This window comes from Oryx dammah, unplaced genomic scaffold (genome assembly GCF_014754425.2).
Source record: "Oryx dammah isolate SB20612 unplaced genomic scaffold, SCBI_Odam_1.1 HiC_scaffold_29, whole genome shotgun sequence".
Taxonomy (NCBI): domain Eukaryota; kingdom Metazoa; phylum Chordata; class Mammalia; order Artiodactyla; family Bovidae; genus Oryx; species Oryx dammah.
The window spans coordinates 29836966-29852449 of NW_024070213.1; the positions used below are offsets into that span (position 1 = coordinate 29836966).

Sequence of the window (15484 nt, forward strand, 5' to 3'; positions counted from 1 at the left end):
TAGGTTTGTCACCGCTTTTCTTCCAAGGAGCAAGTGTCTTTTAATTTCATGGCTACAGTCCCCGTCTCGTGTTTGAAGTCCTAAAAATTCCCACCAAATAAAGCATAACACTCAACATTTAGACTGCGGCAATTTTTTAAATTGACACTTACATCATTATGTGTGAAGGAGACCTGGGTCTGATCCCTAGATTAGGAAGATCCCCTGGAGAAGGGAATGGATACTCACTTCAGTATTCTTGCCTGAGAAATTCCATGGACAGAGGAGCCTATGAAGTCTCAAAGAGTTGGACACAACTGAGTGACTAACACTTTCACTTTTACTTAACTTCTGTGCACCTCCAGAACAGAGTCCAATGACTGGGGTAAAGAGGTATAATAGGGATTCAAAAGTGTTTGAGTCAGTGAATGAAATCATGAGAGCATGAAACATCATACCTCCTCAAGAAAACTTGCAACTGGATCAAGCTCTCCCCTTCTCTAAAAACCAGGTTAATAGAAATCATGTGATCTACCTTTCTGCAGACATTGATATAAGAAATCTATCATGCAAAGTAGGCTTGACTTCCATCATCTTTAAAAATTTTTGTCGTTTAGAAAATCTATCTTGTAATAAATTTGCACTTTTACTATTCCATATGGGACATCTGGTATCCAGATACATCATGTTAGAATTGCACCCAAGTACCAAACAAAAGGGGGCTTCCTGGAGGCTCAGTTGATAAAGAATCTGCCTACAATGCAGGAAACCTGAGTTTGATACATACGTCAGGAACATACCCTGGAGAAGGGAATGGCAACTCACTCCAGTAGTCTTGCCTGGAGAATTCCATGAACAGAGGAGCCTGGCAGGCTACAGTCCATGAGGCTGCAGATAGTTGGAAACAACTGAGCAACTTTCACAACAAAAAGAATCAAACAAAATAGTGTATTTGATCCTTTGAATATTAAAGCAATCCATAGACAAGTTTTAAAAATTGCCTTGTAGTCTTCTTTATATGGAAGAGTTTTAATAATCTGTTGTATTTGTATTTTTAAAGAAAAATATGCAAACTGAGTAAGAAAATATAAATTATTCTCAGAAATAAAGCTTAATTTTTGAACTTTTATATACAAATATTTTGTAAGTTCTGAGATATTATTAACACAATTTTTAAAATATAAGTGTGCAGTGGAGATTCTTATAATAAGTGGTCAGTTTTCTTCTATTTGCCTAGGACAATGACCTAATAAGATAGTTAATCATCATTGGACTGAAAAAAGAAATAACCCAGCTAACTATTTAGCAAGAGACTCTGACAACAGATAAAGGGCTAGACCTGTGGTTGTTGCTGTGGGATCCTAAGTCCAGGTAAGAAAGAACCTTTGAAATTCTCAAACTTCAGTGTTTCTCTTATGTGAGAAACTTCCACAACTTTCAAGGATAAAAATTGTTTTTATGGACATGATAAATATTACACACTTTATGCTGTGTGTCTTCTACATGCTTATAGTCTAAGCCCTTAAAACCTATCTTCTAGAGGTAGCTGAGCCTCAGGCTTGTGTTTTTGAAAATAAAAGACAGGAAATCAGACACTGATAATTTAACAATAAAGTCTGAAATTCCATTCCTATTACTTACTATCCAAGTGGAACTTCAAGTCTGAAAAAATGAACCCCCAATTATCTTCTCAAAACATGTTCCAAGGCAATTATTATCACTGACTATATATAATTATTAAACTTACTCTTAATTTCTTTGATTCCAACTGGATAATGTGGGTTGAAGTGTTAGCTGGCAAGCATTGAGAAATGAGATGTGCCTCAAAACTACTTACCCACCTCGATGTTACTTGTTTCAAGTCAAGTTTGACTCAAGGGGAGGAAATAGGTCTTCAAGATTCTTTTATCTCTGATTCAATGAGAAAAAATTCTGCTCAGCTCAGTTCCTGGCACAAGCTATAGACTCAAAAATATCAGTTCTTTCTCCAATTCAGGAAGATGGCTAGCCTAACTATTGTTAAGGTTATTTAATTAAAAATTATTAAGTTATTTACAGACTTGTAAAAGATCTAAGAAGTTAGTGAATGCTGTTTTCCCTTCCACCGCTCCCCCCTCTCAGTACCACCAGTACAGGTCAGGCTAAAATGTCATGATGTTTAGAGTCAACTCTGAATTGATATTCCACTCTTTTAATTAATTTTAGGGAGTTATTACAATTTAATCTTTTTCCAGAAATAAGGTAAAAGTGCCTACTTTTCCAACTTTTTATCTGGATATTTTTCCCAATATGTAGGAGAGAGGTGACAACAAGTAGTCTGTCTGGGAAAGTAGTAGAAATACAAAGAAAAGGAATGATTCTGTTTAATTAATTAAAATAAAGTGGAATTGTGGTTATGGTGAGGTCAGGCATGACCATAGTCTCTCTGAGAGGTACTTAGAGTACACTAAGCTCTTTTTAACAAGTCCAAACTCTACCTGCTTTTTGAGCTTGGTTCCAGAGGTATTTTCTCTATGAAACCTTTTTAGGCCATTCTAATTATAATTCATTACATTGTTTTTTCTGCTCATTTTGACTGTTTACTGTGTGGAAGGCAGTGTTTGACACTTTGTAAAGACATAAAGATGAATTAAGGGCTTCTCAGGTGGCTCAGTGGTAAAGAATCTGCCTGCCAGTGCAGGAGAGGCAAGAGATATGGGTTTGATCCCTGGATTGGGAAGATCCCCTGGAGAAGGAAATGGCAACCCACGCCAGTATTCTTCACAGACAATTCCATGGACAGAGGAGCCTGGTGGGCTGCAATCTACAGGGTTGTGAAGAGTCGGACACAACTGAGTACGCAAAGATGAATTAAACATGTTTGTCTTCCTAGATCTTGTAATGTTGATATGCAGAAAACGTAACAAAATTTTCTTTCTCTTTTAAAAAAATATTTATTTATTTATTTGGTTGTGCTGTGAACAGATTTTCTCTAGTAGTGGTAAGTAGGGATTACTCTTCCTAGGGGCTCAGTAGTTGCAGCTCGAGGGCTCTAGAACATACAGGCTCAATAGTTGTGGTGTGGGCTTAGTTCCTCTGTGGCATGTGGACTCTTCCTGGACCAGGGATCGATCCCATGTCCTCTGCAGTGGCAGGCAGATTCCTATCCACTGTACCATCAGGAAAATCCCCCAATTTTATTTCTAATAGATATTGCTAATAATTTATTTAATCTAATCTAGTGTGTGACTCTGTTACCTTATTTGTTAATTCAAGTTTCCCTCTATAAATTTATCTTCCTAAATTATAATCTCACTAAAACTAGAAATTTGTGTGTGTGTGTGTGTTTCCCCTTCATTTTGTGTTTCAGTGCTCAGTGAAACGTGAAACCCGAGCTCTGTTCATGGAGCCGAAGAATGAAATCTGCAAACTTGCAAACACTCAAACAGGCAAAGTTTATCTTAAAGGGTAGAGATACAAAGCTCACAGCATAGACACTGAGAGGAGGTGAAGAGCCCCCAGAAGGCAGGGATTACAGCAGTTTTATGTCTTTACTAGTATCAAACTGTATATCTTTGGTTGGCTGGTGACTTTAATATACATCATTTTTGACCAATCAGTTTGAGTATCGCAAAGTCCAGATTGTCATTTTTATGGCTTTTTTGGATCCTTCATTTCTCAGTTTCTCTAGACATTGTGATGCCATCCCTCAACCCTTTCTTAAGACCCCAGATCATTATTTAGGAACCAAAGGTATGTTTAAGAGCTAATGATCTTCTTGAAGTTTTGGGGGGTTTTCCCCCTTAATAAACTGGACAGCAGGTAATGATTGTCTTATCCTTGGTCTGAATGTTTTATGACCCTCCAGCTGCTGCTGCTAAGTCACTTCAGTCGTGTCTGACTCTGTGTGACCCCATAGACGACAGCCCACCAGGCTCCCCCGTCCCTGGGATTCTCCAGGCAAGAACACTGGAGCGGGTTGCCATTTCCTTCTCCAATGCATGAAAGTGAAAAGTGAAAGTGAAGTCGCTCAGTCGTGTCCGACTCTTCGAGACCCCATGGACCGCAACCTACCAGGCTTCTCTGTCCATGGAATTTACCAGGCAAGAGTACTGGAGTGGGGTGCCATCACCTTCTCCGATGACCCTCCACACTAGGGAGCTATTCCTCTGATGCGCGGTAATTGGAACAAAGAGTGAGATGCTTACTTGGGAAGAGAAAAAAAGAAAAAAGAAATTAAAAGGAACCAAGGTCTCAGAGTTTTAGACTGTCTAGCAATTTCTGCCTCATCAGGACATAATAAATCCTACATGAATATTTGTGGAATTATTGATTGATGGATGTTGACCTTGAGGTTTTTCTCATTTCTGAATTGTTAATGTGAAATAAAACATACTTTTTCTCTCTCAAAAGGTGATCATTTTGAACTAAACATCAACAGCAACTGGAAACATTCACATGATATATGCAGTTCAATGATGGACCAAAATCATCATTCGGATAAGACAGCAGAGGCACAACCTTCTGAGAAAAGGAAAACTAGAAACTGCTGCAATGGATTCAAGGTGGAATGAGTTTTATATTTTCAAACTAAAATAAGTAAAGGGGGAATTTTTATTTCAAGAAAAGGCAGCCAGTCTTTTTAAAAGAACATTTATATTTCAAATTAGAGTTTTTGAAAGAAGCATACATTAAAATATAGAATGATACTTATCTTGGTATACGTCAGTCTTTCAATCAGAAAAAGTATTTCTTTGGTGACGTTTTTGGCTTAGAATTTATTAATGTTGAAAATTTAGAAAGATTTTGGTATCCTCTCTTCATTCTTGATGGAACAAAAGGTACTTACAAAAAATATGATTCAAATAAAAGTAGTCTTTGTATAATGGATAATACGCTTTTTTAAAAAATCTTATATTTGACCTATTGACAGAGAAGATTTATCAGTCTTGTGAATCACTTTGTGGTCTTGACCTATTTAATTTTAAAAAAAGAAAATAGCATTTTTATTCTATTAATTTAAATAATATAGTCTGATGAAAAAGAGATCTGTTATAACTAAAAGACATGGCCCCAAAGCCTGATGACTTGGGATAGTCAATTTTTCCATATGCAATGGTTAAAAGTGGTAATCCTGTCTCTTGCTTTTGTCATAAAACCGTGAAACACTGAATGATATAGGCTGTATTGGGATTTTCACAGACAGGGAAAAGCAATCCTTGAGCACAGTATTAAGAGAACTAAGACAAATGGAAACTGAGAAGTTTGCATGAAGCCATCTAGACTGTAAATGGAAAACTCTTGAATCAAAGCCTTTGTTTGATTTATTTTTTTAATGAAGAATAATTGCTTTACAGAATTTTGTTGTTTTCTGTCAAACTTCAAAATGAATCAGTCATAGGTATACATATCCCCTCCCTTTTGAACTTCCCTCCCATCTCCCTCCCCACCTCACCCCTCTAGGTTGAGACAGAGCCCCTGTTTGAGTTTCCTGAGCCATACAGCAAATTCCCGTTGGCTGTCTATTTTATATATGGTAATAGAGCCTTTAAACCCCCATAGGGCTTCCCAGGTTATGCTAGTGGTAATACAGAACCTGCCTGCCAATGTAGGAGACATAATAAGAGATGAGGGTTTGACCCCTGGGTCAGGAAGATTCCCTGGAGGAGAGCATGGCAACCCACTCCAGTATTCCTGTCTAGAGAATCACATGAGAGAGGAGCCTATTAGGCTATGGTCCAGGTGTCGCAGAGTCAGACACGACTGAGCACACACACATGCAGAGAAGACTAGAAGAAATAAAAAACTCAACCAGAGCTGATGCTGATCATTATTTAAAATGTTTTCCTCAAATTTATAGCTTTATCTGGTTGAATAAAGACCAGAGATTAAACTCAATTGCAATAGTGTTATATAAGGTCTTTTTTAACTTTGTCCAGGGAACATAAGGTCTGTTTGTTTTTCAGAGATTACTGGTAAAGTCTATTCTGATGAAATATTTAAGTAATATTTAAGCCAAGAAGCAGTCACCAGGAGAAGCTACTGGCTAATGCATTTGGAACAGTTCTATTGTCTGTTGATGTCAGTATGATGTGCTGGATTATTTTCCTTTTAAACATGGGCAGTTACAGTGATTTCATTTGCACATGTATTCAAGATGACGACAAACTAGCTAAAGCAAATAAAGTTGCCTGTGTAGTCTCTTGAAGCATATTTGTAGAAAAGTTTCAAGTTAGCAAGTCATCCGTGTGTATTAAGTATGTTAATTGAAGTCCAATAATAAAGACCAGAGAAACAATTACAATAAGAGTATATTGAGCACTTACTGTTATGCAAGACACTATTCCAGTGTGTTATTTTTTGTTTTTATTTTGGTTACACTGGATGTATAATGATCCAACCAGTCCATCATAAAGGAAATCAGTCTGAATATTCACGGAGGACTGATGCTGAAGCTGAAGCTCCAGTACTTTGGCCACCTGATGCGAAGAACTGACTCATTGGAAAAGACCCTGATGCTGGGAAAGATTGATGGTGGGAAAAGGGGACGACAGAGAATGAGATGGTTGGATAGCATCACCAACTCAATGGACATGAGTTTGAGTAAACTCCGGGAGTTGGTGATGGATAGGGAAGCCTGGTGTGCTGCAGTCCTTGGGGTTGCAAAGAGTCAAACACAACTGAGCGACTGAACTGAACCAAACACTGGCTGTGCAGGCTTTCTCTAGTTATGGCAGATGGAGCTTCTCAATGTGGTGACTTCCCTTGTTGCAGAGCTCTAGGTGTATGGGCTTCAGTAGCTGTGGTGCATGGGCTTAGTTGCTCCATGGCATGCGGAACATTCCCAGACCAGGGACTGAACCTGTGAGCCCTGCCCTGGCAGGATTCTTATCCGCTGTACCACCAGGGAAGCCCTGTTCTAGTGTTTCAGTTCTGCGTGCCTGTGTACTCAGTTGCTTCAATTGTATCTGACTCTTTGTGACCCTAGACTCTTTGTGACTGTAGACTGCCAGGTTCCTCTATCCATGGAACTCTCCAGGCAAGAATATTGGAGTGGGTTGCCACGCCCTCCTCCAGGGGATCTTCCCAACCCAGGGATTGAACCAGCATCTCCTGCACTGCAGGCGGATTTGTTATCATGGAGCCACCAGGGAAGCCTGTTTTAGTTCTACTAGTGGGTGTATTAATTATCACAATTTAGTCAGTCTATTATCTGTGCTATTATCTTTGCTATTATCTCCCTTTTCATATGGGGGGAAAAAAAACTTTAGGAGGTTGAATGACCTTCTCTAGGTCCCTAAGCTGCTAAGTGGGGGACCCAAGGTCTGAACTCAGGCAGCCTGAAATCCCATGATCTCAACTGTACTCCATGTTGCTAAAGTATAAGTGAGTTTCCATAATATTAGTATCTGTAAGATGTTCTGTAAATATGGATTTATAAATGGATTTTTAAATAATCTTTGTCATTCTATACTTCCAAATATTCCCCTTCATACCAAATAATTCAAGCAAACATATGTGCCCACACACATACAAACGTACATGTTGTTTCTGAGGAGTGTATGTAGACTCAGCATGTAGAGTGTGTAAAAGTGCAAATAGATAGCAGATAATCTTGAATAACAACAGCATGGTTTGATTCTTTCTTACCCCTTTCCCTCAATTTTTGAGCAGAACCAAGTAAGTTATGAAAACCCTACCAGTACACTGCTCATCTTTATACTTGTTTCTGTGCTTCAGATTTCTTGTACTGCTGTGTTATAGTGAAAATTCTTTAAAAATATAAAAGTAATGCATCATCATCAAAAAATATAAATAACAGGGCAAAAGTAAAAGTTGTCTCAGTCCACCTTCATTCCTGTTCCTTTTCCAGAAATCATTAGGATAACTATCCCATTTTTATCCACCGACAGAATCACTCTCCCACCATTTTCCTCTGGCTCATTGCCTCTGTCCTATTGCTATTTCTCAAGATGCACAGTGCAATTCTGACTTGGAGAAACTTGTACTTACTGTTTCCTCATCTGAAATGTTCTACTCCCATATCTTGCACTTTCATCTCACTCAAATCTCTGTTTAAATATTACCTCATCCCTGACCACCCCATATAAACAGTGGTATATATATATATATATATATATATATATATATACCATATATCACCCATATATATGGATAGCAGTTCCTATCCATAACTCTTCAACCAAACTGATTTTTTCATAGCATTTATCACCACTTGACATTGACATGCAAATGTACACATATGTATAGGTGTGTGTGCATATCTATGTCCTTAATGGAATAAAACAACACAAATTTATTACAGCTGTATAATAATCATACCACTCTGAAGTCAAGAAGTCTGAAATAGGTCTCACTGGGCTAAAACCAAGGTTTTGGTAGGGTTGTGTTCCTTTCTGGAGACTCTAGAAAAAAGTTAATTTCCTTGTCTTTTCCAGTTTCTAGAAACTGTCCAAAGTTCTTGACTAATAACTCTCTTCCATATACAAAGCTAGTGATGGTCAATCAAGTTACATTGTATCACGTTGTTGTCGAATTTCCTGATCTCTCATCCATGCTTAAAGGATGCTTGGGATTATACTGAGTTAACAAAGACAACATATGACAATCTCTTCAAGGTCATCTGATTAGCAACCTTAACTCCATTTGCAAACTTAATATCCCCTTACCATGTTACCTAATATATTCATAGTTAGACAGAGTAATGGCATGCAAAGATGCCCAGGTCCTCATCTCCAAAACCTGTAAATATAATTCTTTCCTTAGAGGAAGTCATTTACCCTCTCTGCATCTATGATTTTTCATCTGTGAAAGGGAAATAATAGCATCTGAATTATGCCGGGGTCCAGCCTCAGCAGAGTCCAGGGATATCCTCAGGATGGACGATGTCAGCGAATGAAGAAAGATAGATAAAGAGATAAGGAACGAGACACAGGGTGACCAAGCTTCTTTGGTGAGCGAGGCCCATTTACTTTATTCTTCTCGGGGATTTTATACCCTGAGTTATACATACAGTAAGGTGAAAAAATGCAGAGTCAACTCAACATTCCATCAGTAATAACTTTTATCTATATCAGGTTCCTTCCTGCAAAAGTTATTTTTTGTACGTCATCTTTTATTCTGGAGGCCTGTTGATATTCCATGACCTCCTTTTGATAAAGGTTGGTCAGCCAGAAAACCAGAACAATGATTTTCCCTTAAAGTGTTTCTTCTTAAATTCTTAGCCTGCGTCACCCTCAAGTACAGAGTTACATTTTTATGGAGCAAAGATTCAGCGGGTTACAGCAAAGAAAGAACTTATTAACTCAAAGTCTGATGTTGCTAAGGCTAAGGCAACATCATTACTTGTTTTTTCTACATCCTGACTATATGCACTTCCAGGAACACAATGGATAAGGGATGTGAGAACTTGGCAGTAAGCATAGGCTCAACAATGTTGCAAGAGTCTGGATAAAGCTGCCATGTAAGCTAGAATGCTAACAGAGGGTTTGAAACACTCCTTTCATGCCCAGGAGATTTATCAACTAGAGCCCTAAGTTAACTCTTTTTGTCAGAGACAGCCCCTTGCTAATGTCAAAAGACCTGGTGAAAGACATAAAATAGTAAGACAGACAGTTTCTGGTTCAGGGGTAGATGCTCGAGCAGGTCTAGGGGGTCCATTGAGTCCTGAGGCCTTGCTAATCAGGACTCTTCCACATGACCTTGTCATGGGTCGGATGGCCCAGGGATTCCCTCGAGTCCTGCATGACCTTGTCATGGGTGGGATTTCCCGTGCTGGCTCCTGGCATAATTATGCTAAGAAATAAATCCACTAATGGAAGTACAACAGTAGAACAACATCTGGTGTATAGTACTATTAGTAGCTAGCTACCATTATTTTTATTGCTTCTCTGAGCTTTATTATTGGACAGCAATTAACATGCTTTATACAAGAGGCCATCTTGCTAACTCAAAGCTCCTCTCCAAATATGCTGCATCAGACCATGCAGGCAACTATACGTGCTTTGGCCAGGTTGTCATCACTTTGTTGTGCATGTGAGAATCCAATCATTGTCCCTCCAGCACACTGAAATGTAAAGCTGGGTGGCTGATTTGAGATTTTTCTTCCTTTTCTATATAGGCACTAATCACTATGAAATTCCTTCTTAGTACTGTATATGTACATCCCATATGTTGTGGTATGTTGTGATTTCAGTTTTGCTTGTCTTGAGGTATTTTCTAAATTCTTTTTAGCATTCCTTGATCTACTGTTTTTCAAAAGGGTGTTGCAAATTTTCATGTATTTGTGAATTCTCCAGTTTTTACCCTGCTATTTATTTCTAGTTTCATTCCATTGTGGATAGAAAAGATACTTGGGATGAGATCAATCTTCTTAGATTTGTTAAAATTTATTTTGTGGTGAAACATGCAAAGATATTTGTACACTTGAAAGTAATATGTATTTTGCTAGTGTTGGGTGGGATGTTTTATGTATATCTTTTAGGTCAGTTTGGTCTATAATGTTCTTCAAGTTATCCATTTCTTTATTATTTCTATTTACTATTTAAAATGAGGTATTCAAATTTCTACTATTATTGTATTGCTGTTTATTTCTCCATTCAGTGTTTATATATTTAGGTACTCTGATGTTGGGGATAGAAAGATAGAGATATTTATTAAATCTTCCTGGTCAATTGACTCATTTTTAATATTAATGTCTTCTTTTGTCTCTTGTGACATTTTTACTTAAAATCTATTTTGTCTGAAGTAAGTACAACCACTTTTGGTTACCTACTTCTTGGAAAATCTTTTCCTGTCACTTCACTTTCAGTCTTTGTATGTCTTTAGTTCTAAAGTGAGAAACTGAGAGTCTTATACATACCGAATAGTTGAGTCTTGCTTCCTTTTAATTTTTATTTTTTTAATTGAAGTGTAGCTGACTCACAATATTATATTAGTTTCAGGTGTATAGCATAGAAAATCAGTATTTTGACAGACTATACTACACTAGAACTTATTACAAGATAATGGATATAATTCCCTGTACTATATCTTATGTCCTTGAAAGTGAAAGTGTTTAGTCACTCAGTCATGTCTGACTCTTTGCAATCCCATGGACTGTAGCCCACCAGGCTCCTCTGTCCATGGAATTCTCCAGGCAAGAATACTGGAGTGGGTCACCATTCCCTTCTCCAGGGGATCTTCCTGACCCAGGGATTGAAACCAGGTCTCCTACATTGCAGGCAAATTCTTTATCGTCTGAGCCAGCAGGGAAGACAGTGCTTATCTGTTTCAGCTGTTGGCATCTCCTAATTTCATACCCCTGATTGTGCTTCCTCTTTTCCCCTTCACCACTGGAAACCACTAGTTTTTTTTCTGTATCTGTGTCTTTTCCTGTTTTGCTATACAGAAAAGCCTTTGTTTGTATTAATTTTTAGATCCCACATGTAAGTGATATCATACAATATTTGTTTTTTATCAAATCATATTTTCTAGGTCCATTCATATCGCTATAAATGGGAGATTTTCATTCTTTTTTATAGCTGAGTAATAGTCCTACTATAAACATTGGGGTGCATATATCTTTTTAAATTAGTGTCTTTGATTTTTCTAGACATATCCTCAGGAGTGGAATTGCTGGATCATATATTAGGTCTATTTTTAGTTTTTTTAGGAACCTCCATACTGTAAGTGTCTGCACCAATTTACATTCCCATCAACAGCGTACAAGTGCTCTCTTTTCTCTACATCATCACCAACACTTATTATTTGTAGTTGTTTTGATGATAGCCATTCTGACAACTGTGAGGTTATATCTTACGCTTGTTGTTTTGATGTGCATTTATCTGTTAGTGATGATGAGTATGTGCTCATGTGTCTGTTGGCCATTTGTATGTCTTCTTTGGACAATGTCTATTCAGATCTTCTGCCAATTATTTAATTATTATTTTTTAAATATTGAGTTGTATGGGCTATTTATGTATTTTAGGTATTAACACCATATTGCCAGTCATATTATTTTCAAATCCTATAGACTACCTTTTCTTTTTATCCATGGTTTCCTTTGATGTGCAAAGACTTTTAGGTTTAATTAGATCTCATTTGTTTATTTTTGCTTGAATTTTTTTAGCTTAGGAGACAGATCCAGAAAAATTATTGTTGCAATTTATGTTAAACACTGTTCTGCCTATGTTCTCTGCTAGATGTCTTATGGTTTCAGGTCTTTATTCACCTTTTTATTCCATATTGAGCTGTGTGAATATATATCTATATATCCATATTGAGTTATACCTAAATATAAATATATATATATATATCCATGGGGTCGCTGAGGGTCAAACATGACTGAGCGACTTCACTTTGACTTTTCACTTTCATGCATTGGAGAAGGAAATTGCAGCCCACTCCAGTGTTCTTGCCTGGAGAATCCCAGAGACAGGGGAGCCTGGTGGACTGCCCTCCATGGGGTCGCACAGAGTCGGACACGACTGAAGTGACTTAGCAGTAGCAATGTGAGGAAATGTACTCATTTCATTGTCTTACATGTAACTGTACATTTTTTCCAACACCACTTGTTGAGAGATTTGTCTTTTTTCCATTGTATATTCTTACATCCTTTACTGTATATTAATTGACCATAGGTATGTGAGTTTTTTTTCCTAGGCTCTCTATTCTGTTCTGTTGATGTGTATATCTGTTTTTTGTGGTAGTACCAGGTTGTTTTGGTTACTGTATCTTTGTACAGTTGTCTGAAATCTGGAGAGTGACACATTCAGCTTTGATCTTTTTTCCTCAAGACTACCTTGGCAAATTAGGGTCTTTTATGGTTCCATATCTATAATTATGACAGTTATAAAGCTGATAACAAATTTGATAGCAAAAAAGCTCTACATATTAAATTCTCCTGTTTCATATACTTTACATTACTATTATCACATTTAACATCTACATATGCTGTCTAAATTTTAAAATATTTGTATAATAATTTTAAAATATTATTGTCATTAATCTTTTATACTAGAATCAAAACTGATTTGCCCACTACTATTATAGTAATACAGTATTTTGTATTTGTCTCTATGTCTACCTTACTAACAAGTTTTGTGCTTTCTTCTGCTATCATGTTGCTGTCTAATATTCTTTTATTTCAACTTGAAGAACTCCCTTTAGTGTTTCTTATAAGGGAAGTCTGGTGTTGATGATCTCCTTCAGCTTTAGTTTGTCTGGGAGAGTCTTTACCTCTCTTTCATTTGGAAGGTTTCTTTTGCTCAGTATAGTATTCTTGGATAATATGGTTTGTTTTTGCTTTTTTCTGAGTTAACATATCATTCCATTTCTCCTGACCTATAAGGTTTATGATGAAAAACTTGCTCTTAGTCTTCTGGGGGTTCCTCTTTCTATCACAAGTTTCTTTGCTCTTGATTTTAAAAAGTTCTCTGTCTTTCTTTTTATTTTAATTATACTGTGCCTTCAGTTCAGTTCAGTCGCTCAGTCATGTCCAACTCTTCATGACCCCATGGACTGCAGCACACCAGGCTTCCCTGTCCATCAGCAACTCCCAAAGCTTGCTCAAGCTCATGTCCATTGAGTCAGTGACGCCATCCAACCATCTCATCCTCTGGCGTACCCTTCTCCTTCTGCTTTCATTCTTTCCCAGCATCAGAGTCTTTTCCAAGCTGTCAGTTCTTCACATCAGGTGGCCAAAGTATTGGAGTTTCAGCTTCAGCATCAGTCCTTCCAATGAATATTCAGGACTGATTTCCTTGAGGATTGACTGGTTGGATCTCCTGGCAGTACAAGGGACTCTCAAGAGTCTTCTCCAGGACCACAGTTCAAAAGCATCATTTCTTTGGTACTCAGCTTTCTTTATAGTCCAGTTCTCACATCCATACATGACTGCTAGAAAAACCATAGCCTTGACTAGATGGACCTTTGACAGCAGGGTAATGTCTTTGCTTTTTAATATGCTGTCTAGTATGGTCATTGCTTTTCTTCCAAGGAGCAAGTGTCTTTTAATTTCATGGCTACAGTCACCATCTGTAGTGATTTTGGAGCCCAAGAAAGTAAAGTCTGTCATTGTTTCTATTGTTTCCCCGTCTATTTGCCATGAAGTGATGGGACCAGATGCTGTGATCTTAGTTTTCTGAATATTGAGTTTTAAGCCAACTTTTTCACTCTCCTCTTTCACTTTCATCAAGAGGCTTTTGAGTTCCTCTTCACTTTCTGCCATAATGGTGGTGTCATCTGCATATCTGAGGTTATTGATATTTCTCCCGGCAATCTTGATTCCAGCTTGTGCTTGATTCAGCCTGGCATTTTGCATGATATACTCTGCATATAAGGTAGTCAGGGTGACAATATACAGCCTTGATGTACTCTTTTCCCTATTTGGAACCAGCCTGTTGTTCCATGTCCAGTTCTAACTGTTGCTTCCTGACCTGCATACAGATGTCTCAGGAGGCAGGTAAGGTGGTCTGGTATTCCCATCTCTTGAAGAATTTTCCACTGTTTGGTATTATCCACACAGTCAAAGGCTTTGACTAGTCAATAAACCAGAAGTAAATGCTTTTCTGAAACTCTCTAGCTTTTTTGATGATCCAGGGGATGTTGGCAATTTGATCTCTGGTTCCTCTGCCTTTTCTAAAACCAGCTTGAACATCTGGAAGTTCACGGTTCACGTACTGTTGAAGCCTGGCTTGGAGGCATTACTTTGGAGCCTGTTGGAGCCTGCTTGAGCATTACTTTGCTAGCATGTGAGATGAGTGCAATTGTGTTGTAGTTTGAGCATTCTTTGGCATTGCCTTTTTTGGGAATGGAATGAAAAATGAGCTTTCCCAGTCCTGTGACTACCACTGAGTTTTCCAAATTTGCTGGTATATTGATTGCAGCACTTTCACAGCATTGTCTTTTAGGATTTGTAATAGCCTAACTGGAATTCCATCACCTCCACTCTCTTTGTTCATGGTGATTCTTCCTAAGGCCTACTTAACTTCACATTCCAGGATGTCTGGCTCTAGGTGAGTGATCACACCATCGTGGTTATCTGGGTCGTGAAGATCTTTTTTTGTATAGTTCTTCTATGTATTCTTTCCACCTCTTCTTAATCTCTTAGGTCTATAACATTTCTGTTCTTTGTTGAGCCCATCTTTGCATGAAATGTTCCCTTGGTATCTCTAATTTTCTTGAAGTGATCTCTAGTCTTTCCCCTTCTATTGTTTTCCTCTATTTCCTTGTATTGATCACTGAGGAAGGCTTTCTTATCTCTCTTTGCTATTTTTTGGAACCCTGTATTCAAATGAGTGTATCTTTTCTTTTCTCCTTTGCCTCTTGCTTCTCTTCTCAGCTATTTGTAAGGCCTCCTCAACAACCATTTTGCCTTTTTGCATATTTTTTTCCTTGGGGATGATCTTGATCACTGCCTCCTGTACGATGTCATGAACCTCCATTCATAATTTTTCATACAGTTGCCTTAGTGTGGCACATTACAGAGATATTCTTATATTATTTATTTATCATTTTTTCCTCC

At 37.8% G+C, this 15484-nt stretch overlaps 1 protein-coding gene across 1 annotated transcript in view; it reads left to right on the forward strand.

The window, feature by feature from the left end:
- The first annotated feature begins 1248 nt into the window (after positions 1-1248).
- Positions 1249-15484, forward strand: part of LOC120858921 (solute carrier organic anion transporter family member 1B3-like) — an 81394-nt gene continuing 67158 nt past the window's right edge. Inside the window, exons 1-2 of the mRNA XM_040235302.1 lie at positions 1249-1350; positions 4372-4523. Of these exons, the coding sequence (XP_040091236.1) occupies positions 4434-4523 (90 nt within the window). The 5' untranslated portion in view covers positions 1249-1350; positions 4372-4433. The remainder of the gene's footprint in view (positions 1351-4371; positions 4524-15484) is intronic.